Source organism: Callorhinchus milii, unplaced genomic scaffold (genome assembly GCF_018977255.1).
Source record: "Callorhinchus milii isolate IMCB2004 unplaced genomic scaffold, IMCB_Cmil_1.0 Scaffold1, whole genome shotgun sequence".
NCBI classification, from domain to species: domain Eukaryota; kingdom Metazoa; phylum Chordata; class Chondrichthyes; order Chimaeriformes; family Callorhinchidae; genus Callorhinchus; species Callorhinchus milii.
Window position 1 is genome coordinate 14,698,257 of NW_024704742.1, and position 27,125 is coordinate 14,725,381.

The 27,125-nt window shown below is 39.0% G+C and overlaps 1 protein-coding gene across 1 annotated transcript in view; it reads left to right on the forward strand.

The window, feature by feature from the left end:
- Positions 1-1,574: 1,574 nt before the first annotated feature.
- The window catches only part of LOC103177369 (inactive ubiquitin carboxyl-terminal hydrolase 53), a 42,183-nt gene continuing 16,632 nt past the window's right edge, over positions 1,575-27,125 (forward strand). The window contains exons 1-13 of the mRNA XM_007891496.2: positions 1,575-1,734; positions 9,628-9,720; positions 10,350-10,484; positions 12,141-12,254; positions 12,985-13,067; positions 13,161-13,266; positions 17,198-17,344; positions 18,206-18,355; positions 19,653-19,830; positions 20,469-20,636; positions 21,921-22,070; positions 23,821-24,514; positions 26,281-26,354. Of these exons, the coding sequence (XP_007889687.1) occupies positions 1,591-1,734; positions 9,628-9,720; positions 10,350-10,484; positions 12,141-12,254; positions 12,985-13,067; positions 13,161-13,266; positions 17,198-17,344; positions 18,206-18,355; positions 19,653-19,830; positions 20,469-20,636; positions 21,921-22,070; positions 23,821-24,514; positions 26,281-26,354 (2,236 nt within the window). The 5' untranslated portion in view covers positions 1,575-1,590. The remainder of the gene's footprint in view (positions 1,735-9,627; positions 9,721-10,349; positions 10,485-12,140; positions 12,255-12,984; positions 13,068-13,160; positions 13,267-17,197; positions 17,345-18,205; positions 18,356-19,652; positions 19,831-20,468; positions 20,637-21,920; positions 22,071-23,820; positions 24,515-26,280; positions 26,355-27,125) is intronic.

Below are 27,125 nucleotides of genomic sequence, written 5' to 3' on the forward strand. Positions count from 1 at the left end.
GTCAAATAGGAAGGTCTTCAGGAGCAACTCAAAGACGGGGAAGCAAGGGGCAAGGCGGAGGGATCAAGGAAAAGTGTTTCAGAGTTTCAGGGCCTAGCGGCTGAAAGCTTGGCCAAGAATTGAGGGCACGAGGGACATGTAGAAGGCTGGTTCCAACAACAACTTGCACTTATATAGCACCCTCCAAGCAGACTAAGGTCTCAGAGCACTTAACAGTGGTGGAGCTTGACTCCGGGGGTTGATGGTGGTTAGTGTCCGTAAGCACAGTCAAAAAGGAAGGTTTTCAGGCGGGACATGAAAAAGGGGAGGGGGCAAGGCGGAGGGATTGAGGAAGAGTGTTCCACAGTTTCAGGGTGTAGTGGCTGAAAGTGTGGCCTCCAATGGTGGGGCGGAGGGTGCGAGGGACAAATAGGAGGCCGGTGTCAGTCGAGCGAGCGGTGGTTGGAGAGGTAGTGAGGTGCAGGGAGTGAATGGATTTGAACACGAGCGTGAGGATCTTGATCCGTTTGGTGATGGAGAGCCAGTGGAGCCTGGTCAGAACTCATGAGATGGGGGTACAGAAATTGGTCCGGGTAAGTATGGCAGTCGAACGGAGGCAGTGGGTTGTGGGGTAAGCAGGTCGGAGAGGGAGGGAGGGAGGGAAGGAGGGAGGTACCAGGGCTTGAAGGGATCTGCATTCCAGACACAGGAGTTTCAATGGCTAAGTGGTGTACAACAACAACAAGAAGATTACACTTGTATAGCGGCTTTCACGTCGGGAGGACGTCCCAAGGTGCTGAAAAATTGTGGGTGAAACACGGCAGCCAATTGCACACAGCAGTGTCCCACAGACAGTCCTGGAGAGAGGTACAGACCCACGTGTAGGTACTGTGTACACAGGTGTAGCCACGTGATGCTCTCGCCGCGGTGTGGATACCCCTGAACAATGTAATGAGGTGCCGCTCGTGTCACGTGATCAACTCCCCCCCTTTCAGACCGCAGCACAGACAAAACACAACAAAATCACGTGACCGGAACTCAGGGGCGGCGCAGTGCGCGTGCGCGAGACAGTGGGGCTGTGTTATTGTGACGCGTAGGCGGTGGTGGCGGTTTCCTCGCTCGAGCGGTGGCGGTTGGCGGGCGCGTTCCGCCGGATTCTCGAGCTGTGTCCGACTGTTGGTCGCACTGAGCGCTGGGAGTCGGCGCGGGTGGACGGACGGACATTCAGTCAGTGCGCGTCCAGCGGGAGGAAGTGGGTCCCACTCCGTCTCTCTCACATACAGGGGTTGGCGTAAAAGGGGCAAACCGCCGGAGCTATTGCCAAGCTCGGGGCATGCGGGGACAGGGAGCCGAGAAGGTGAGGTGATCCGAGGAGGACTATTTCCCCCCACACCCTGCTCACCGGCAAGGGGGGGGCCATGAGCTTGACTTGAAGACGGCGCCGGCCTCACCTGCGTGTGCACCAGGGCCGCTCCCTCACCTCCACCGCCTCGGCGGCCCCCGGGCCGCTCCACTCCCGCACTCGCTGCTCTCCTCCCCTCTCCCGGGCGGCTGAAGAGCGCCCGGTCTTTTACTTCGTTTGTCGATCTCGGGGTCCGCGGGAAAAGGGGGATGGCCTGGGTCAGGCTGCTGCTGAAGCCCGGGGGCAACCTGCGGAGCGGCTACCAGCCCGGCAGTATGCTCTCCCTGGCCCCCACCAAGGGACTGCTCAACGGACCCGGCGAGAACAGCTGCTTCCTCAACAGCGCGGTGCAGGTAAGAGGGTGTTCACTCACATCTGTATAGTGTATATCAGATAACCCCATTACACATCGTATCGCACAGTGTAGTACAGGTAAGTGTATTACGCTACTGTATAGGTAGGACATGTTCACATATATACTGGATTTATTACACAGTGTTCACACCCTCCACAGGGTGAAACATTGTGCAAGTTTCCTTACACACGCCTTTGTTTACTGAGCAGTAAGTAGGAACCTGGTTGTTAGTCGATTGGTGGATCGCTTTTCCGGGGATGATGATGATGATAATAATAAAACAATATTGCTTGCATTTGATTTAGCGATTTTCATGTCTTCCAGATGTCTCAAAACAGCTTCACAGAATATACTGTGAAGTGACTTGATTGTGTATATTTGTGGGTGAAACGCGGCAGCCAATTGCACGCAACAGTGTCCTATAAACAGTCGTGGATTGAAGTAACCAATTTCTTATTTTTTTTCTCGAGGGATTATTATCAGGTTTGTGGGTGGAGTAAGGAAACTTGCCCAAGGTTTTGCTCTGCTGGGAATCGAGGCCAGGTCTTTCCAAAAACAATTATTTGATCACTCAATCCACGACTGTTTGTGGGACACTGCTGTGCACAAATGTTTTGCCCACAAATATATATTAAACAGTATTTACAGGCAAGAATGTATTCAGATATTATACATAGTATCACAGTAGTACAGTTAATACTATACACATTTAGATAGAACATGTGTCAGTGTGTGTGCATAAAACACATATTATCACACAATGGTATAAGTAAGAATATAATCATATATATTGCACATTGTATGGTATCGGAAAGAGTATTTGTATATATTACACAGTACACAGTGGCACAGATATGAGTGTATTAATATATACATAGGACTCATAGTATCACACAGTGTGAAGCAGATCAACGTGTTCATATATAATACATTATAGAATAGTAATTCTTAAAATGTAATAACGCCCTTTCATGTCCCCTGCCTCGCCTGCCGTACCATTGGTGGGCCTTCAGCCACTTTGCCCCCACCCTCTGGAACTCCACCCCTCAGTCCCTCTGCCTCAACCCCTCCCTTGCCTCCTTCAAGACACGTTTCAAGACCCTCCGACCGTGCCTTTGATCACCCTCCTTCCCCTCCACCCTCCTTGATCCTGACCTCCAGTTCGCGTCTGAAACACTGATTGTCCAGCACCTTGGGACTTCCTCCTGACGTGAAAGGCGTTCTACTAATGTTGTTGTTTCTACATCTAGGCTCGACTGCGGCAACTCCCTGCTTGTTGGCCTTCCCAACCCTTTCCTCCATACGCTGCAGATTTTCTGGATCTCCAGCTCGTTTCCTCCAGCACCAGTCTGCATGGCCCTATCACCACCACCCAAGCCTGGCTCCCCATTCCCCAGAGGATAGAGTTCAAAATTCTCATCCTCAAGACCCTCCTTCCTGCCTCAGTGACCTGCTAACCCCTTATCAACCTGTCCGCTCCCTCCGCTCAGCAGGCTGTGGCCTGATCTCAGCCCCCCAGCCTGCCCCTCCATAGGTGGTCAAGCCTTCAACTTCTCTGCACCCATCCTTTGGAACTCCATCCCACAATCCATTTGTCTTGCTCCCTCCCTTACCTCCTTCAAAGCATGTCTCAAGACCCTCCTCTTCGACTGCTCATTCGACCACCCTCCTACCCTTACCCTCCATGCACTCCATCCCTCCTGATCCCAACCCCCTGCTTGGTTCCAAATCCCTGACTGTCCAGCACCTTTGAATGTCCTCCCATCTTGAAAGGCACTTTACAAATGTAATTTGTTTGTTTCATGTTGGGCAACTGTCTCAAAGTGCTTCTCAGGGTTTAGTGTAAAGGGTTGTGATTGTGGGTTTTTTGGGCAAATATATTACACAGTATGGGGTAGGTAAGAATGTAGTTTTCTCTTTATAGAATATATATTCCTTTCCTTATACATAATGTGGTGTAGATGAGAGGAGATTCATACAATCCAATCCTGTCACAATAGGGTATTTGGAGATCTTGTCATGCGACCCAGTGTTGTAATAGAATTGTTATACTGCAGCTGCTGATACGCATCTCCAGGGTTGCTGCTGATATTACTGAGCCTGGTGCACCAGCACGTAATGTGCAGGATGTGTACCACACTTCAGTGCCTTATGGGGCTACACTATTTCCACGTTGTAGCTGATCCAGCATTATACTCGCCCACAAAATATATTGTCAATTCACTTTACGGTATATTCTGTGAAGCGCTTTGAGACGTCTAAATACGTGATAAGGTGCCTATGTCAAATGCAAGGATTATTGTTATAACTAGGTCAGACTGTAGGTAGACAGTGTGGTGCAGGCCTGAGTGTGTGTATACACATACACACACACACGCACCCGCACAATGATACAGCATTGTTCTATATTGTGCTGCCTTGTGTTTAGTGAAGGTCTGCTGAGGACCCATACTAACTGAAAGTGTGGTGTATCTGCCTTATGATGCTATTATAAGACAGGTGAACTACATCCCATCAAAAGACCTTCCTTTTTGATCGTGCTTACGGTTACCTCCCGCTCACCCTGGCTCAGTGTCAGACTCTGCCACTCTCAAGCTCTCTGGGCTGCTACCCCATGTGAAGGGCGCTATATAAATGCAAGTTGTTGTTTTTACACTGAGCTTCCCATGTTAGAAAGGTGTGCCCTCTATCAATATGGAGTCCTGTAGCTCAGTGGTTAGAGCACTTGGCTGGCAAGTGACTGATCTGGGTTTAGTTCCCAGCAGGGCAAAATGTTGGGCCACTTTTCTTACAACACACACCTCTGTTTACCTAGGGTAGGAACACGGTTGTTAGTCCATTGGAGGATTGCTTTTCCGAGGATAATAATTCCTTTAAAAATATTAATAATAATAATAAATTGGTCACTTCAATCCATGACTGTTTGTGGGACACTGCTGGGGGCATTTGCCTGCTGCATTTCACGCATAAGTCTATTCACTTTACAGTATATTCTGTGAAGGACTTTGAGATGTCTTGAAGATGTGCTAAGATGCTATATAAAATGCAAGGATTATTATTATTATCTACCCATCTGCTATCAATCCCGTGTGTTGAAGGTAAAAGTATATTCTTCAGTGTACACACAGTATTGTGCAGGTGAAAATTCAAATTATGTTCATATAGAAACTCGAAATGTAACCAGTAGAGAAGTCCTATCTGATGAAGCAACTTGAAGCTTGCCAGCCATTTACATTGCCAAGCTATATGGTTATATTAACTGTATAATTAAATTCCTGTGTGTAGTTGGTTTGCTGCATTCACCTAGAAGTATACAGTCACTCCACTTAATAAAATCTTGTGAAGCACTTTAAGACTTACTCCTGAAGTGAAAGGTGCATTATAATTTTTGCTATTAATATTAAGTTCCATTTAATATGGTGCTGTCACCGTTTTTTAGCCCTATGTGCAGGAAGCACAGCTGATGTTACTTCCTAGACTTGCTGAAACACCCTCTGGGGTCCCTAAACATTGGCTCTTGCTAACCCGTGCCTAAACTCTAGATTAGATGAGAAGGATGCAACCTCTTTATTCCGTACCGGATAAATGGAAACCACGAATATGTGGAACTCTCAGCAATTTGGTTTGGAGACTCATGTATGGTGATGGGATTTCTGAATGTGCTATACACCTGGCAAACTAAATCTCTCACAACACATAGTGGTAAAACTAAGACTGAAAGTATTTTAGACACTTGCACAGTGGAGTGCTGAGATTGATAACTAGTGCAACAGCGTATTGCAGATAAGGATTGAGTCCGTTCCTCAGTTTTGGTATACATGGCATTGTCAGTATGGCTCAATTTGTAGCACTCAGTAAGACAGTTATGGTTTCAAGGTCCACGTTAGGGTTTGAATTCATAGATTAATTTTAAGTCTTTCATCTGGTCTTTGAACAAGTCTGCTTTCCTCCATCCCTGTAAAATCATCTGCCTCCACGCCTACTTCACCATCAATCAATGCAGCCAAACCCTCATCCTTGTCTTCATCGTTTCTGATGCGCTCCTTTGCTCGCCATTTCAGGCTTTCTCTCCACCCTGCAGAACTCTGTAGTTTGTTTCCTTTCTCTACCAGGCTCTGCACGCCAGCAGCCGATCCTCACCAAGTTCCACTGGCTTCCCATTTCCATCAGATTAACCAAGATCCTCATAACTTTCAGAAGCTTCCACTTCCTTACCCACCCTCCTAATTTCCTGCAGTCATACTTTCCCGTGGTCTAGTACTTGACCTGCTCCATGTCCTCTTTCATGCCCCCTGACCTGTGTCTGACTGTTCGGTGAGCAAGTCTTCAGCCATCTTGTCCCCATTTTCTTGAACTCTCTCTCTATTTCTCCATTTTGAACCTTCCCTCTCTGCTTTCAAACAGTTCCAAAGCCTACCTTTTAGGCTGCTCTTTATTTATCTTTCTCCTACTTAAATCGGCTGCAACATTCGCCCACAGCTTTCACATTAACTACTTTCTAATATATCCTGTGAAAGACTTTGCGATGAACTCCCTATGTGAAAAACTCTTATCAAATGCAACATTCCTCCTATACAGTTTCGTCCCTCTCATGAACATCATTGAGCAGCTCCATCTACCAGCTCTTACTCAGCTCAAACATGCTACTTAGTTTCTCCTGCTCAACACTGGCACTGCTTTTGCTTGTAATTTGATATAGCAATGTTTCATTTACGCCCCTCTGCCCCACCCCCATCTGGTTCCTGTTGTAAAGAATGCATTCACACCTTTACTAACTATGTTTAGGCCACACACAAAGTAAATCCAACCCACTTTTCAACAGAGCTCACAAATGTGATTTTTCTTGTTTTGTATGTATGCTTTTACTTTTGATTGACGATACCATTATTATGTCAATAATGCTTCTCCAGGATTTGCACTCTTGCATTGCCTAAATATATGAATAAAAGTGAATTAAATTCCAAAATTCTCTTCTGGAACAATACACATGCACACAGCTGTGTGCAATTGGTTGCCACCTTTCGCTCACAAAATAAACAGTCAATTCACTTAACACTACATTCTGTGTAGCGCTTTGAGATGTTGCAAAGACGTGATAAGGCTCTATATCAAATGCAAGGATTATTATTATCACATCTTCAAGACATCTCAAAGTGCTTCAGCAGCAGTGTCCCATAGACAGTCGTGGATTGAGTGACCAATTTATTTTTTATAAAAATTCTTAAGGAAATGTTACCCCCAGAAAAGCAATGCGCCAACAGACTAACAACCGGGTTCCTACTTACTGCTAAGTAAACAGGTATCATGGGCATGTGGAGTAAGGAAGCTTGTCCACGTCTTGCTCTGTTGGGAATCTAACCCAGGTCTCTCACTTGCGAGGCGCATGCTCTAACCGCTGAGCTACAGGACTCCATATAATTCCTATGATAAAATCACACTGTCGATTACAATTCTGCTATGTTTTGTCCTTGGAGATAATTTGTGCAGAGTAAATTCCTTTTGGTGAAGTCATATTAAAGGAAAATTCCCAGTTGCAAATGCTTGAAGTGGCACCATAAGGAAAGGGAGGGGTTCGCTAGCTCTTGCTGGAAGGGTCAGGTCTTGCTGAAGAATGGCTAAATCAACATTTCATAGCTATTTCTACGTCATGTGACCAATTCTTAAATTGCCCAAGCGATACTAGAGTAATTAATTTAGCACAGCAGATTTTGTGATGTTAGTAGTAATAATTTTTGTATTTGATATAGATATATATTTTTATATATAAATATTTGTTTCATGTAGAGAAAATGTCAAAGTGCTTCACAGGACATACTGTAAAGTGTAATGACTGTATTTTGACCTCAAGCATGACAATCTGTTGCACACACCATTGTGTTACAAACTTCCATGACATTTATTTTGGAAGATTGTTGTCTAGGAGAAAGATCTATTTTCGGATCGTCCCATTGGATCTTTTTGCACTTACCTGAATGGGCCGATGGGTTCTTGTATACTTGGTGCAAATGTCTTAACGATTGATGGTTGCTTTATATGATTGAGAGGAGTGTTTACCTAGTACCTTTTTTTTAAATAACTCTTAATCTATACACTGAAAATAATTCAACAACAGCTTGTATTTATAAAGTATCCTTCATGCAGGGTAGTGGCTCATTGCACTTTATATTCTCCTATTTCCAGCTTCTGCTGGCCTTTGTTGACGTCTGCTATTTCAGGAATTCTTGCATCAGTTAATGGGCACATCAGGAAACCAGTTTTGCCAACTATCTGTGGGATTAACAATTGCTTGTTAAGGATTATTGGAACAAGTGTTGTACTGTGTTACAGTTTGGGAATTCTGGGTTTTGCCAATAAGTGCAGTTTCTCTGACTTTCTGTGCCTCTAGCAATTGCTTTGATCTGAATCTAAGGATGTCTGTCCTTGTTGCAGTTAATTACACTGTTTTGCCATATATGTACCTATTCACCTTTATTTTTGGACACTAAATTTCCAGTTGTTTATAGAACTGTTAAATCTTGATGATTTTACTCTTTAAAGGAAACTAACACAGCAGGTGATAATAGTAATTACATTCAGCACAGAAATGGTGTTTTGACTTACAGTAATTGACATCAATTGAAATGGAGAATTTACAAACTAACCTCTGGATGTACAGACTTGCAGAACATAATAATAATCGCTGCATTTGATATAGTGTCTTATCACATTTTCTAGATGTGTCAAAGTGCTTCCAGAATATACTGTAAAGTGAATTAACTGTATTTTGTGGGTGAAATACAGCAGCCAATTGTGCACAGCAGTGTCCCACAAACAGTTGTGGATTGAGTGACCAAATTATTATTATTTTTTTGGAAGGGATTATTATCCCCAGAAAAGCAAACCTAATAAACAGACACAATGGGCTGAATGGCCTCCTTCTGTGCTATAAGATTCTGTGATTTAGTGCTAGGTAAATAGAGGCTTGTGGAGTAAGGAAACTTCCACCCTGTCCAGGAATTAAACCCAGGTCATCTTGCTTGCGAGGCAAGTGCTCTAACCACTAAGCTACAGGACTGCACAATAATAATTAACTATTCACTGCAAAATTATAATTTTTAGTTTTGAGAATCACCTTATGCAGCATAACAGCTGATTCTATCTAATCAAATTGGATTCATTGAACAATAAAAGTATGGATCTATAAATATATAAAATGTGAACAGAGGCTCCTGGAAGTGTCAGTGAGTTCGTAACACATTAAATAAGGTTCAGTGGATATCATTAACTCCCACTTGCTTAGGCTATGTTTACAGCCTGCAAACTATGCTAATCTATATACTGTAGTCAACAACAACAACTTGCATTTATATAGCACCCTCACGCAGTGTAGCATCCCAGTGCGCTTGACAGTGGCTTTTTTAATAATAATAATCCTTGTATTTGATACAGCATCTCATCGCATTTTTGTGACGCATTACATTTTTCTCACATTGGGATGCAGGCAGGACTCTGGGATTGTGGCAATTGACTTTACGAAACAATTGATTTGGTGGGAGAAATTACTCCAGGTTCTAGATTTACTCGTATTTAGTTAGATTTCAGATGTTGACAACACTTTGTCACTGACCCATCTTGATATATTTCCAGTACATTTATTCTATAAATAAGATGCCATGTAGGATATGTATACTGATTAACTTGAGTAAATTGACCTACCAAAAATCTTACCTCAACGGAAGGGGTTATTGTGCTGATGGTATCGGGTATCTGCAATGAATGCAAACTCAATAAGTACAATAAGAAGATAGTTTTATATTTTAAGTATATTTTATATTTGATGGCAATGGTATTTTTGGAAATTAGTTTTTTTTACCTGAAGAACTGCTGTTTATATAGTAATTTTGTTTTGTAGGTTCTATGGCACCTAGATATTTTTAGACGAAGTTTGAGACAGCTTCCGGGACACGTGTGCTTGGGAAACGCTTGCATATTTTGTGCTTTGAAGGTAAAGTTGATCTTTAATGTTCATTGATTGTTCCAACTATGGAATAACCAATTAATTATTTTCCATTTCTGTACAGTTAACTATCCCAGGAAGTACAACTTTGTATTTTCAGCACTGACATTTCAAATCTTGATGTTGGTCTGCTTTTAATCAACAAATCAATAGTAATGGATTTTATTAACAATGGATGAATTTTAAATTAAATTCCATACCTAACATTTTTCGGAAAGAGAAAAAGCTTGTGCTTTTTAGTACGTCTTGCTGATCTTATAAATGCCTCTTGTTTTATTTGTTCTGAAAGATGGATGTTGATTCATTCTTTAATTTTATTCTTCATCCCATGAATATGCCTATTTGGTTGTGTACCCTCTGATTTTGGGTTGGTTGGCTGTAGATTCCTCTAATAATGGCCAGCAAATTCAAGAAGCATGTTCATCAGATGATGAAACCACATGTGCCCAACCGCATGTTCGAGCACAGTGGCAACGCAGTGATGTAGAGGCGTGAAACCAGTAGTTTTATGTTGAAATCATTGCATTTTAATTCTTTGGTCTAAATAAAATGGATTGTTATATATTCTTGGTGCCCTTTTTACACTTGCAAATTTTTTATATTCACTTTTCTTGCAGAATATATTTTCTCAATTTCAACATAGCAGGGAAAAAGCCCTCCCATCAGATGCTTTACGTAGTGCTTTGGCTGAAAGCTTCAAAGATGAGCATCGTTTTCAGCTAGGTCTAATGGATGATGCAGCAGAATGTTTTGTAAGTAGTGCAGGGATTTTATCTTATTCCTCAACAGGTCCCAAACATTGCCATCTTACTTTAGTGTTGTACACTAGAACTAATGTTTTGCTACTTAATTGTTTATATTTAGTGCATTGGGATTTATAATTTCATCGGAACAGGCAGATGAGAATAGTTGACTTTATTTGAAGAAGCTTGCCAACTGGGGTGTTGGTCTTGAATATTAGCTCACTAAGTAAAATTGCGTTGAAAGATGTCGGTGTTGCATTAATGGGTGAATCTTCTTCAGGATAACTACTGGCAGCGGTTTTGAAACTTTTGTGTTTTTGCTTATGTGGACAATACCCATATTATGCTCTTTCAACCATTTCATCAACTTTGGTGTAAGAATAGATGTGGAGGAATTGAGATTCTAATTTTCTCCCTACCTTCTCTATCCGCATCCATCTCATTTGAAGTGTACTTTGCCTGGCACTATTTTGGGGAAGGGCTCACTCACAACCCCTGGTATTCTGAATCAGGTTATTGTGCGCATAGCTTAGATTGAAAATTCTAAAATCAGATTTTTATAAGGTGGAGCATTGTCATAGAAGTTTCAACAATATGAGTATTTATGTCAAAAATATTTCTTTATGTGTTTTAATTAAGTATTCACATTATTACATAGTTCCAACTAGAATTATAATAATAATCCCTCAAGAAAAAAAACAATAATAAAAAATTGTTCACTTCAATCCATGACTGTTTGTGGGACACTGCTATGTGCAATTGGCTGCCACGTTTCGCCCACAAATATACAGTCAATTCGCTTTATTCTTTGAAGTGCTTTGAGATGTCTAGAAGACATGAAAAGCACTATATCAAATGCAAGGATTCTTATTATAGTAGAATTGAGTGGGATATATGATCCTGAATGAGAATGCAAAGTTTGCATTGTTACAAAGAGTTAAAACAATGATATTCTGATGATGCCTTAAATCATGAGAGTATGTTGCAAATCTGTAAAATGCACTTGTACCTTATTTTATTTTGATTTGTCATCAACACTGATTTCCAAGATGCAAAACTAGATTGAGTTTTAGATCTCTTGAGCTTGAGAGTTTTAACTTCTCACCATTTAATTTTGAGATCACATCATGGTGCATATTTTCTTATGTAGATGTTGCTCGTGTGATTTTCATGCTTGTTGAACTTGATGTGGATGTCTTTCTGCATTTTGCAGAACTTGTATCAGTGAAGTTTGCCTTGATGTGTGATGAATACTTAAGATTAGTTATTGTAATATAATTATAGGAGAAATAATTAGAATTTGAAGGATGTCCTGTGTCTTCCGCTAATAATTTGTTGCAGATCAAAATCACCATTTCCACTTGTGAGCTTACAATTGTATTTTTAAAGGGAATATGTAAGTGAGAATCCAGGAGGCAGTATATGTGAATGTTTACTGTGTGTGTGCAAAAATGTAGATTGTAGAACTATATTTCTATTTTGTCAAATTTGTTTTCTTTGGACGTAAAGATAATCAATTACTATCTTACATGAACTGTAGGACTCTTAAGTTTTTGCATGATTAGAGCACTGAATATCAACAACAACTTGCATTTATATATTACTCTTTGCACGGGTAGCATCGCAGAGCGCTTAATACAAATGCCTTGTTTTATTTTCCCTCAGGAGAATATTCTGGAGAGAATACATTTGCACATAGTGTCAGACAATGAAGTAGATACCTGCACAATCAAATCCTGCATTACTCACCAGAAGTTTGCCATGACCCTTTATGAGCAGGTTAGATATGAAATTCCTTCATTATAACCATCCTAGAATTAATTAACTGACAATAGTCTTCAGAACATATAGGCATCTTAATTTTATGAGAGCAGATATTGGATTGCTAACTTTGTGATGTACTTGGTGGGCAATGACTTTCAGCATTGCATGAGTAGATGACCTTTTTGGCGAATGAAGTTGTTGAGCTAAATTTTTTAAACTTTATCAAAGTTTAGAGCAATGCTAAATGGTTATTAAATGCGCAAATTTGTTTTCATTAATTTCAGAACTCTTCTAGGCACATATTTGCACATTCTAATAATAATAATCGGATTTTAGTGAAAAAAGCTAAAGAATTGCTTCCAATTTGGGTACCCATTGCTCCCCTTGAGCAGATCCTGGTGTGAAAGTTGTTTTTTGACTACTTTGTAATGACCTTATTGCACTCTTGCTTTTTTTCTTATAAATATGAAAATTAGGGGAGGGTTTCCTTAAAATTAACTGACTTGTAATTGGAACAATATGGTAACAGTTTTTTAAGAAAAGTGGTTTAAATTATTGTTCCTGAGGTTATGCTGCTGCATTCATTGTTGGTGTCAGTTGTTTGGTGCCTGACATTCTGATACTTGATTCTTAATAGACTTTCATTATGAAAAATAGTGATGCCCTCTTAATTGGCAGACATAAACCTTTTTTAATGAGTAACTTTGATAAATAACTTAAATTGTTGTATCTTGCTTTGCTGCAGAGTGTATGCTATAGCTGTGGAGCCACTTCAGATCCTTTACCTTTCACTGAGCTGGTGCATTATGTGTCAATAACAGCCCTGTGGTAAGTAATGCTTTGGTTTATGGCAATCAGTTCTTCAGAACTTAATAAGAAATTGAAAAAAAAAGTAATATACGTTTTTTGTTTATTAAATAGTAATCAGGTAGAGAGGATGGTGGAAAGAAATGAACGTCCCAGACCAGAAATGTTTGCAGAACTACTTCAAGCAGCAAGTACAATTGGTGATTTTAGGAATTGTCCGGTAAGAGAACTTCAGGTTTAATAGGAAATATAGCCCAGTTTTTTTCTTCGTTGCCCATGTAAAATATTGTTTCTGAATTGAACCATGTAAAATGCATGCCAGATGTGCTTAAAAGTGCAATTGTTTCCAAAAATTAGCTAACAATAGATGATGTCAATAATTGTGGGAACAATTTATATTTACCTAACGGCCTTCACATAGGAAGTGACACACAGTGACGGGCTGGATGCTGAGCTAAGATGAAGGGGAGGAGGGAAGGTGACCGTAGGTGCAGTAGAAGAGATATGTTTTAAGGTGGATTTGAAGATGATAGAAAAGGGGTGAGGTAGATGAATAGAGGCAGAAAGTTCGACAGTTTGGGAGCACAATGACTGATGGCTCGGCCACCAGTATTGGCACAGAGAGGGGTGGAGTATTCCATATTAAGTGAGTATATAGGGTGTGGGCAGTGGGATACAAGGAGATCAGAGAGAGTGGGGGACAAGCTGGGGTGTGAAGCAATTTGTATGTGTGGCTGAGGACCTTCAAGTCGGTCTGTTCAAAAACTTACTTTTGTCTTAATTGCATCATAGTTTGGGTTGTGGATTGATTGTATTATGTTGTACAAACTTGTCTAGGATTATTTTCAAATAGTTCCAATATGAAACACTCAGCTCGCTTGCTCCAGGCTGCTACACCATTCTCTTCAGCAGAATCTCTTGTTTGTGACATTGATATGGTGGAACCTACGAATCTTCCCTTTGTTAAGATCAGTTATTTCAGTTTAAGCCTTGTGTTAAATACCCTATGATGTCTTCTGAGTTGCTTGATAATATAATTGCATATTAATAAACTGAGTTGTTTTTATAGCAAAAAAAAGAAGTTAAAGATCATTTGTTCACTGACATATTATCCTGATGTTTTGCATCTATTTTTACAGAAATAATAGTCAAATTTGATTTTCAAGTAATATTTATCACATAGAGTGGACCAGAGGTGGATCCTTTTGTGTGACTCATTTCTCAATGGTGAAATGACATAAACTGAATCTGCAGTATTGGATTTGCTGATTTCAGACTTTCACCTCAAGTCGCCAGGATGCGAATTTAGATTTTTTGTGAGTTTTCCCCACAATTAATAAACACAGAAATTCAGAATCAATTTTTTAATCGGTGATCCAGTAATTTTGAAAACAAGCTTCTACTCTCAACACTATTTCTAATAATTTGCTACAGAATCCTTGTTTGTCTTTTTGGCATACACGGTACAGTGGAACCTTGATACAAGACGATCACTATAGAACAAATTTGGTCGCATTGGGCACACCATTCATTGTGCAAGTGCCCAGCCAACCTACTTGTTTGCCATATGCTTGCTGGCTTTTTGCATTAAAATAGCTAACTTTAAGATCATTAGGTTGCCTCCCAATGTTGCTTCTTGCTTTGCAGCGCGCGTGGATTGGGATTTTGTGGATTCAAAACATTGTGTATAATGACTTCACTGTACTTTACAATTTTATTCTAAGGGAATTCTTTATTTATGGCGTAAATTAAATTGACTGAATTACTGAACTGACATTTTTGAAATGCTAAATCGGCTTTCATATTGACAGCATTAAAAGGCTTATGGATGTTTTAGCCTCAAGTACTTTATTCATATTGCACATTAATCAATTTAATTTAGTGCTGAGTGGGGCACATTTACTTCTAAATCCTATTGTTGCTTCTATTAGTTGGTATTAAATAATTGCTTAGTTTAATGGTTGATTGGCAAAAGATTTCTAAGGTATTTTGCCTGCAGCCCCACTCTTATTTTTATTTGGGGCTAGAAATGAATAATTTGACTACTTCATAGTGATATCAATATTCTACAAAATGTGGATGTTGTCATCGTCCTATAAATAATTAACTATTGCAACATTTATAGCTGTGTAAACTTAAGAGTGAATGCAAATTATTTTAAACTTATTAATTTTTCACTCACTTTTGAATTCAAATAGATACCTTGAGTGATTTACAAGCGAGTAATCTAATTGAAGGGTTCAGATAATACCCAAAACCATAAGTGCAAAACTTGATTGGTTGGTAAGTCATCTGAGGCTGAGCTTAGAATACGGTCTTGAAATTGCTTCATTTGATTTTTACTTTAATTGGTTGCTTTTTTTAATTATATATATGTGTCTGATATATAATATATGGATATCTATAGTAGATGTTTTTTTTTTAATTTGCATCGTTATTGCTGATTGTAAATTTCCTTTGTGGTATTGATCTGATTTGCATTGCATGGGCAGAACAGTTATGGGAACAGTTAATGGTAATAATGCTCTCACATTTCATGTTGTGGGAAGATGGATAGTAGCAATAATCTCACATTTCATGCTGTGGTTTTAGTTTGCTAGATTAATACATGGATTGAAGGGGCTTAATTATGCTTGCATTTGGTATAATGCTTTATCATGTGTCAGTCACAAAGCACTTCACAAGATTTTACAGTAAAGTATAGTGTAGTGATTGTATTTGTAAGCGAACACTACGGCCAATTTGTGCCAAGCAATGTCCCACAAATAATCATGACCAATTTTATCTGGGGGATTGTTTGCCCAGATCCAGGTGAAACTCCCTTCTCTTTGAGAGTAGTGTCATGGGATCATCCTTAACATCCACCAACCAGGCATATAAGACATTGGTTTAAGGTCTCATCCGAAGTATGGCACCTCCAACAATGTAGGACAACCCCAATAGTTCAACAGAATGTTAGTGTAATAATAATAATCCTTGCATTTGATATAGTGCTTTTCACGTCTTCTCGACGTCTCAAAGCGCTTCACAGAATAGACTGTAAAGTGAATTGACTGTATATTTGTAGGTGAAACAGCCTAAACAGTGAGTTCAAACACCTGACGTGGGGCTTGAACCCACAACCTTTGAATTCTTAGATAAGAGTGCTACACCCTACCACCCACCCAAGTTTTGTGTCATCTACAAATTTTAACATGCCTATATCTGAGTCCAAGTCACTTATATGTGGCAAACAGTTGTGGTCCCAATCCAGATCTCTGTGAAACACCACTTCCTACCTGTTGCCAACCTGAAAAAATGCCCTTAACACATTTGCTTTTGGTTTTCTAACCATTCTTTATTCTGCTAATTCTCCTACAACTCCATATGCCCTGGTTTTAGTTGTGAGTCTCTTGTTTGTCATGTGTCAAGACCTTCTGGAAATTCAAATACACTACATCTACTGCATTTCCCTTGTCTACTTTATCTGTTACATCTTGAAAGAATTTGATAAGGTTTGTCAAGCATAACATTTCAGATTTCATATTGTGTAACATTGCACATGTATATTATGTATTCCTCTGCTGAAACATTCTGACATTCATATGTGTGTTGACCAACTTTTTTGAAGTTGGGGGTGGGGTTGAGCCAGATCATGATTAAAAGACACCTTGCAAGGATCAGTGGATACCTCTCACAATGGGGAATACTGGATGAACCTTCTGTAACCATGGTTCTCAGACTAATTTAAACTGCCCTCCTGCTGCTCAGACTGGTTACTTAGCTTAAACTAGGAATTGAACCTAGGCATCTTCTTAACCTTTATGGCACAACTACTTGTGAATATAATCGTGCTGAACCATTGGTGGAGCCTGTGCACTCATTTTTATATGTACGGTTTATGAAACATACCACAAAATATTGTTTAGCTAATGCATGCTGTAGGCAAAGTAAGATCTCATTGCACAAGTTCTTGTTGCATGTTTTCCTACAGTTATCGTTTCTCTTCCAACCTTTTGTCCTCAAACTTATATTGTCTCATGCACGTAAGTTATTACATTTCCTCCCCACTTCATTTACAGCAAAAAAAACATAGATGCAAATATTTTTCAGTTGTACTGGCAAAATACAAATGCATTGTGGAATATGCAAACTGTATCCTTTTGTTTCAGAGCAACTGTGGACAAAAGATCAAAATCAGGCGTGTGCTGATGAATTGCCCAGAGATTGTCACTATTGGCCTGGTGTGGGACTCGGAGCATTCAGATCTCACGTTGGATGTGATTCGATATCTGGCGCCACAGCTCTACCTCCCTGGAGTGAGTAAAGTGAAGTTGCTCTTAATTTCTGACAAATACGAAGCAAAATGAGGACTTCTGTCGTTTTAATTCACTTTTGTGAACTGAATATGTTTTCATTCTAGATGGGATATAGGGGAAAGGTGATGTACTCTTTGTGACATGTGTCTGAACTGTAATGCAGATGAACCAAATAGTATCCTTTATCTTAATTTAGTGGATGCATGGTGATGGGTTTCTGCATGTGTCAGACACCGGCCTGACCAAAAAACGTAGTGCAGAAGTTCAGAGCAGGATTCTTCCCACTCAGCTCCTGTTAATCCTTAAATTAGAAGCCCTAGTTTACCAGACGGTGCTCTCAATGGCATATTATGCAGTTTTAGCTTGTTAAACCCCAGCAGTACATATGCCTAATACATTCAAGAATTAGGTAAGCTGGGTGTCCTTCGAAGGATAAAGTACATTTCATTTAGACACACGGAAGATTCTTTGTGTAGGTGATGTACACATGTGGAGGTCTCAGGCTGGTTGAGATACTTTTAAGCATAGTGATAGATTTCCATGTGTGTCAGGCACCTGGCTGACCCCCAAAAAGTGCAGGATTTCAGATGTTTAATAGTGAATACAGACCGTTTCTGTTTAATCTTGGCCTTTTCAGCAAGTGGCCTTGTAATACATTAGTTCCAAAATGATTGGTATTGGCTGTTTTTAACATGTTTTAGTTAAATAAATATTTTGATATGACACTAAAAATCATCAGGGCAGTTGCTCTATATTAAAAGCAGTGCAACCTTCTCTGCTTTGAGCTTTGACAGTATTGAATTCAGCAATTAAATTGTCATCTAAATTTTGGAATATAATAATATGTCTCTTTATTTAAAGCTTTTCTACAGGGCAACTGATGAACGGGCTAAGAGAAGTGAATTGATCCTTGTAGGAATGGTGTGTTATTCCAATAAACACTATTGCACTTTTGCCTTTCATACTAAAAGCTCCAAATGGGTTTTCTTTGATGATGCTACTGTTAAAGAGGTAAGTTTTAAATATGTGCCTTGCACATAGTTGAAAAATGCATCTAATGTGGGAATTATTTTAGCATTAATTAGAATTTGTAATGCATTTTGGAATAACTTATCTAATTACAAAATTCTGCATTTGAAATTCTCTTGAGAGAACAAGAATTGTTTACTGTAGGCTTGCGACTCTAGGGATTGTATTCTTGGGAGTGTTTTAATATCTGACATAGTTTGTTGAAGAGGGGATTGGAAAGGCAGTTGGAAAGGCATTTGGCAGAGAAGGAGATTGGGGATCGAAGTACGTGAGATGGGGAGAGATGGTATCTAAAACTGAGACTGGCGAGTTGGACTAACGTTTTTTTATCATTGCTGCACATTCCTGTATTTTTAACTAGTTGCATTTAGAAAGCAGTGGAGTTCCAACTTTTTTTATATAGGTACATACAGTTTATTTCCCATTATAATGCAACTGTTTGGGTCCATAAAACCATAAAGTCACAAGTTTCTTCCTCCATGTGCACTACACATGTGAAACCAGCCAGTCAGTGCTGCAAATGTAGTGCACTTCCAGTGCTGTAAAATTAACTCGTGCTATACCATGGTTGTATCAGAAAATTTTAAATTTCAAAGTATGCTTTAGTTTCCATGGTTTCTTAGTTTGCATCCTTTCAGTGCTTACGCACTCCAGAACGCTACCCCGTGTGAAGGACTTGATATAAATGCAAGTTGCTGTTTCATTTTTTTTCCTAGGTTAATTGCTGGTGCAAAGAAATCCAATGGTCTATATGCCAGTCTGAAGTGTCAGACTATTAATAGTATATGGAGAAAGTGCAGGACTGTGTGACATGACTCCTTTCATGTTGGTATTGTCATTAGAGTGGCCCAGCAATTATGGAGACTCACCCTAAGGTTTCAAGACACATCTGCTAAAAATGAATCTTTATAATTCTCATTTTGTTCTAAAGATAGATAAATATTTAAAATTATTTATCCCAGATCTTCTTTATCTTTGGCCTCATAGAAAGCCTTGGGATTGTTCATGTTTTATTCTAATTACAGTTTAAGAAAGTGCTGATGTCACAATAATAGTATAGGATGGTAATCTATTGCTACATTATAAAAAATGTCAAGTAGGGAAAAAAATTACAACATGATAATACTGAGAAAAAATCAGTTGTCTTTGTCAACTATAAACTTCATTTATTCACTCTTGATTTGACCTAAAGCCTATATTCTGTAACTAGCTCATATCCTTTAATCTATATGCTTACATAACTGTTGAGTTTAAAAATGATTATTCGTCTGTCTGATAGGTTGGATCAAAATGGAAAGATGTGGTTTCCAAGTGCATTCGAGGTCATTTCCAACCATTGCTGCTGTTCTATGCTAATCCCAGTGGTGTGCCCGTCTCTACAGAGGATGCACCCACACAGGTCATTCAATCTGTTCAGTGTGCTCATTATAAAATGTCACAGGTTGGTGAAGATTCAGGTGAGTCTCAGTATCAGAAATAACTCCATAAATCATATTTTTCCATATCTTCAATTGTATCAACGAATCAATACAATCGTTTTTTATTCTACTTGCATATTATCCACAATTAACAATTTTTCTGTTCGTTTTACAACAAAGATCTATAATCTGTTTATCTTTTTAGAAGACTGGTGTTGATCCTTTTGCGTACTATTTTGCCAGTTGCAGGCAACTAATACTAATAGTTTTACTATTATTACATTTTTGCCCATAAATATATGGTTAATTCACTTTACAGTCTATTCTGTGAAGCGCTTTGAGACATCGAGAAGACGTGAAAAGTGCTATATGAAATGCAAGGATTATTATTTATTACTATATATTAACTTTAAAAATATTTTTTTATGCCAGATACAGTACTTGAGTACTGAGGAGTACCAAGGAGTTCCAGTTTGAAACTTCAAAATGCACTGGTGACAGCAGTTTGCCACTTTACCATTTTCTTCTCAATTGTTCTAGAAGCTGTCTGAAAAATTACCTATATCAATGTCTTGTGATAAGGAAGAAAACTATCTTTAATATGTAATTTTTCTCTATCAGTGAGAAGTAGTTTGAGTCATGTGTGACTAACAAATTTTGTGTATTTGGTTTAACAGAAAGAGAACTGCCAGTTTCTCCAGATAAATTGGTAGAGCATCCTAGGGAAAATGGAACTGGAGGATACTCATCACAGATCAGGAATGAAAGAATGCTGCTAAAAGAGCCATCCCATTCCAGAGGCTTTCAGAGGGGCTTTATTCAAGACAGCAGAGGCCGAGGGCTAAGTAAGTAACTGTCTCCTATGTGCAATTAGTTGCTTATTAGAATCTTTGGCTTGTTTTTTTTTAAATTCAGCAGAAAGAAAACCTTGCCAGTAACACTTGATTTGTTAAAAGGATTATTAAATGCTTTAATGGTTTGGCAAACATAACCAACTTGTTAACTCTTAGTTTCTTATGAACGAATCCTCAATCGTAGGTGCCTGTAGTTTTGTACCCCTTGGTACCCATTTTGCCTGCAAATATACAGTCAATTCACTTTACAGTATATTCTGTGAAGCGTTTTGAGATGTCTGGAAAACGTGATAAGGCACTATATCAAATGCAAGGTTTACTATTCAAAACTAATGAGAAGCTGTGCCAGCTGTTGTCAAGAGTGCATTGTTTTATAGTAACTTGTGTGTGTTAATGTTGCGTGAATAATAAAAATCCTTGTATTTGGTATAGCAACTTTCACATTGGAAGGACACCCTAAAGAGCTAACATGATATACTGTGATGAGCTGTTAAGTGCAGTGAATGTGTATTTTGTGAGCTAATGTGGCACTGCAATGTACGCACTGCAATGTCCCACAAACCACCATGAAGTGAATGACCAAGTTTAGTTGGGGAATTGTTGACCAGGACCCAAAGTTGTTTTCAATTGTATGAAAGTCATATTGAATTTGCTTCCAACTATATTAAAAAAAAGCCCGACTTGAAGCATTCTACTAATACAAAGTAACTGGTAACTGAAATTTAACTGATGTTGGAAGAACAATCCCTCACTATTGATCTTTTAGTCGAGCAATGTTTTATACTTATTACATCTATAACAAATTGTCAGCTTGGTTTAGTTGATGGCACACTCACATTTGGGTCAGAAAGATGCATTTCTGAAGCCCCACATGGGGACTTTGAGCTCATATTCTAGGCTCATCTTCAAGTTAAGTGCTGTCATTTGGATAAGTTGTTAAACCTGTTCAGGTTGAGCATTAACGATCCCAGGAGGCTATTGGCAAAGAGAATGTTTCTCCCAGTGGCCTCCTTCCCAACAATCCTAGAGGTAAATTGGTCAGATAAATGGGCCAGCAATCCTCTAGATAAAATTAGTCATTCACTACATGGCTGTTTGTGGGATAACATTGCATGCAAACTGGCTGCTCTATCTGCCTGTAAATAAAGTATACTTGAAGTGCTACACCTGACAGCAATTATCTGTGAAGCACTTTGAGATGATTTGATATTATAGATTTGTATTGTAAGTGTTGATCAGCATTTTAGTGTTCTACAGTTGTTGAATTGTTTACAGTTAAAGTGCTGCCAGATGAAAAAGCATTTCGTTTACGAGACCGTTCCAGAGACCGTGCTCAAAAGCCAAATAATGCAAGGAACTCTCCGCACCATCAGAAAAAAGAAAGTGACAAGCCAATGAGAAAGAATGACTATAGCAGGCAGAGGGGTTAGTATTCTCGTACTTTTTCAAATTTAATTTCACTTGAGCAATAAATTGTGAGCCATAATATCGTTGTATTCTTAAACCTTAAAATTAGTATAAGAAGTAACATTATTTCTCTGGTATTTTACCTACATTTAAGTGCCCAGTGAGCTTTGTTTTTGTTCACTTATTCTATTGTGAATATACATGTATAATTTTTTTTTCTCCTGATTATACTTCTACTCCTTATAGTGCTTATTTTGCTGGAAGTCTCACTGCAAATAGTTTGCTCTATTATACTGAGCAATGGCACAATCAAGTTTCATATTCACTTGTCTGAATCTTTATTTAAACAGATGCTTGCTTGAACAACATGCAAAGTTAATAAACTTCATTCATGGTTAATGAATAATGTATCTGTCAGGTGGATGAAGCTATAGCCATCTCCTGTACCTTATGACCCTTGTGGCTCCCTAAAATAGTTTCTGTATAACATGGGTCTTGTGGAAAAAATTGTAGTTCAGGTTAATCCACAACCTTGGGCACTTTCTACTGCTGTATTGTGTATTCTGCTCAGTGGGATTAGGGTTTTACCATGTTATCTAGATTACTGAAGGAACTTCGCCAAATGGTATATTTAGCAAACCAAATTTAAGAAATGATAATGTTAAACTATTGAGTAAATTGAGTTGCAGACCCCGTCTCTTGGCTTGGCCACCTGCCTGGGCAGAAACTGCCGATGAAAGTTACTACTGAATTGCAAGCTGCTCTTTGAGCTAACATACATTGGCATGCTGTTGCAACAGTCTTCTATGCTTTTTCAAGACTTTTTTTTAAGCTCTCTGTGCAAATGCCAAGAAGTTTAGTGCCACTGTGTTTCTAAGTAGCCTAAAATTTTACTCCATAAATCTGCTGCTACTATCTCGTGATATGTACTCTCATGATATACCTATTTTACATGGTTGAACAAATGAGGATTCACTTTCACATGTCTTCCTCATTCTTTGAAGTTTAATCTCAACATGCAAATCTCACTCCTAGCGAATTCATGGTCTTTCTTTTCTGGTATTTGTTTTTCCTCCACACACAGAACACTCATTAAAGTTGATAGAAAACTTACCTTAAATGGAAAATATCCAAAAGGGAGTCTCAAAGCTTTCTATTTCCATTCTATTCCCCTCCCACACCCATCAATATCAAACATGTTTATTTAATCTTTTCTTTATCCCACTACCCTTTCCTACCCACAGAATGGAGAGAATTCCTATTGATATGCAGAGGTTGAACTTGAAACAAAACTAACCTCAATAATTTATTTTTTTAAAACATTGTGCTATAAGTGGTGTCTTGAAGTTGTATGTCTGATGCATTAATCCTTGCATTTTTATATAGTGCCTTATTGTGCTCTTCACAGAATATACTGTATAGTAAATTGACTATATTTTGGGTGCAAAATGCAGCACAGCAGTGTCCCACGAACAGTCATGAATTGAGTGACCAAACTTGTTATTTTTTGGAAGGGATTATTATCCCCAGAAATGTGATCTGCCAATCGACTTAACAACCGGATTCCTACTTACTGCTAGATGAACAGAGACGTGTGAAGTAATGAAACTTGCTTAACATTTCCCCTGCCAAGAATTGAACCCAGGTCTTCTCGCTTGTGAGGCGAGTGCTCTAACCACTAAGCTGCAGGACTTCACTGACCACTTTTTACATTTATTAGATTAAAACTACCATCGTTCATACTATGATCATGTTTGTTTTCCCTCAGAGGACCGATCTCCTTCAAAGTCTGGGACTCCACCTTCCAGCAGCGGTCTGAGGCAATTCTGGGATCAGCATGTGTACAATAGTCAAGGAAAAGGATCTTCAAGCCAAAGCAAAACTAATTCACAAGGCAGGGGAACAACAGAGAAAATCACTTACGCATCTGATTGTGTGCAGCACAAAAATAAGAACAGTGGCTATGACACTGACACCAGTCAGGAGTCGAGGGAGAAAAGCAGTGGCAAGAGCAGGAGTAAGGCAAAAGGTTGGAAACCCTCCCGAGAGATTCTAAATGTGGACAGTATTTTTGAGAGTGAACGAAGGCAAGGCAGTCCAAAACATAAGACAAACTCTGCTGACAAGCAGCTACACAGCAAAGAGCTCATCTCCAAAGATGTGTTGAGTGAGCACCGAAAGCATAGAGGCTTAATGACCATATATGAAGATGAATTCAGACTTGAAAGTGGAAGCCGAAGTTCGTCAATGGAATTTGATGGGAAAACAAATGTAGAAAAAGAAAAGGCCAGTGTCAATGCCAACTTGAAATGTCATGGTGAAGCCTGGCAGGTACAGAGGACTGAGTCTGGGTATGAGAGCAGTGATCGACTCAGTAATGGCTCCACTGGTCTTGACTCTCCAGGCGTGGAAGTTTCCAATGCAAAAGATGTGAGATTTGTTCCAGAATCTTTTTCTGAAAGGTAATTATCTTTATAAAAATGGCCTTGTGTCAAACTTGGAAAAATGATAAGTGGTAAATTGATTTCAAACCAATTCTTTGACTTAAGGCGTGCAGTTCTGTCCCTTAAACAAGCTGCCTTAGCTATCGTTTGTAAATGTTTGGGTTAATTTCACATCTTTAGCCTGCATGACTTGTATTTCAATGGTATCCATTAGAAATTATCACCTTCCAATGTAATTATAATAATCTCCCTTTTAAAAAAAAATTCTGTAAATAAAATAATCCTGGATTCTTAATGAAGTACAAGTATCTTAATACACTTTGTATAAATATCTTGACTGTTTTCTTAGCTGTTGAAGTACCAGTTGAAAAATTTTTACACTTCAAATTTATTTTTTGGGGTTCATCAAATTATGTGATTATAATAATAGGAATAGTAGTTTATTAAGTTCTATTTCAGATAAAATACTCACCAAAATTAGACCCAATTAATACTTATGCATGCACACACTGTCTATCCCTCGATATTTGCAGCTATAGTACTCATTACCAAATGTTAACATGGAACAAATATTTGTACAGTAAAGCTTCCTTTACGCTGTTCCTGAAGTCAGCTAACTCAGTTGGGTCTAGGTCAGATCATTTTGTTTTTGAATCTTGGTAGATCTGTGTAACCCATCACCTTTCTGAGGTTGATAAAGTGAGTACGATAAATGTAACTAATTAGGAAGAGATTTTGACCCATCCTTTTCAAAGTATACATCAATTATGTTTTGAAATGTTCAAAGAAATGTACACAAATACTAAATACTTTGGTAGTAAAGAAAGTGCTGATCTTGCCTTCGAACTTGGTTTGCAGGATCCAGGTTCTGTCTACAAATTTGCCAGAATTATTTCTATGAATGGTAGTTTACCAACCTTGAAGAGTCAATGTCTGAGTGGGCCTGCCCTGCCATTCAATCATGGCTGATCTTCTAATCTAACTCCAGCTAATAACCTAACCCTGCCTTATTCCCATATCCCATAATCCCTTTTGCAATAAGACATTTTATCTATTTCAGTCTTGAATATGTTCAAGGACTGAGCATCAACAGCTCTTTGGGGTAGAGAGTTCCATACATTCACCACCCTTTGAGTGAAGAAGTTCTTCTTCAACTCAGTGCGAAAGGGCTGCCTCTGATTTTAAGGTTGTGACCCCTGGTTTTAGTTTCTCCAACCAGGGGAAACAATCTCCCACTATCTACTCTATCATGCCCTTTGATGATCTTACAGGTTTCTATAAGATCCCCTCTAATTCTTCTATATATCTGATTGTGGAGTCCTGTAGCTCAGTGGTTAGAGCACTCACCTCGCAGGCGAGAGACCTGGGTTCTATTCCTGTCAGGGTGAAATGTTGGGCAAGTTTCCTTACTCCACACGCCTCTGTTTACCTACCAGTAAGTAGGAACTGGATTGTTAGTTGATTGGCAGATTGCTTTTCTGGGATAATAATCCCTCAAAAAACACAATAATTTGGTCACTCAATCCACGACTGATTGTGGGACACTGCTGTGCGCAATTGGCTGCCGCGTTTCACCCACAAATATACAGTCAATTCACTTCACAGTATATTCTGTGGAAGCGCTTTGAGACATCTAGGAGACATGAAAAACGCTATATCAAATGCGAGGATTATTATTATTAAAATCTATTTGGGAAGGCAATTTCAGTTTAATATAGAAATATATAGCTTTTTTTAAAAAGGATAATGCTGAGTTTATAACTTCCAATATTATTGTATTCCAGGGATCAGCAAGCGCCACATAAAGTTGATGCACATTCCATTCAGATGCAAGGTTATAAAGTTTCACGTGATGATGGTAAAATTTGTGCTTTATTTTACTCTCTTGTTGTTTGAAGTACAAAAGGACCTGATTATTATGGTATTAGAAGCAAAATGTGGAAAAAAAATGACTGTTGGGTCACCACTGATTTTACACTTGTGCACAGTAGCAAGCAGGACGTGATGTCAGAAGAAACCTCAGGACCGAGATCTTGGGCAGTTTTTTTTATAGCATGGAAAGCCAGCTAATCAGAATCAGAAGTCAGGTTAGCTCCAGTCCACGGGTCACAAGGCTATACCGGAAGTATTAGAATGGAGTGCCTTATATTTGATAAATTTCTATTTCCCTACTGGGGAGTGGGGCGAGATGAGTAATTGGCAAACATATTGAAAGGAATGATTTGAAATGTGTACTATGACAAAGAAACCGTTTCCAGAATGTGTAGTGAATCTTTTAGTTACCTTAATTTACATCTGTTTTACAAGACTAATGATATTTTTAACCACACTTGTATGTGTAAAGCAGTTGAAGACCACTTGTAAGTTGCAAAGATAATATAGTAGAATCTACTAATACAGCAGTGTTTAAAATTATGATAGGGATTCATAAGAATACATAAATAGGTTTTCCACTTGTTAATGAATCCGTAACAAGGGAGCAGCAATATAAGATACCCAATTAGCAGGTCTAAAGCAGTGTTAGGGGGATATTTACACAGAAGTTAGCGAGAAGGTACAACTCCCTTCCAGAAATGTATTGAAGCAGAAAGTATCGCTTATAGTGAACCCTGGCTTACTCCTGAAAATC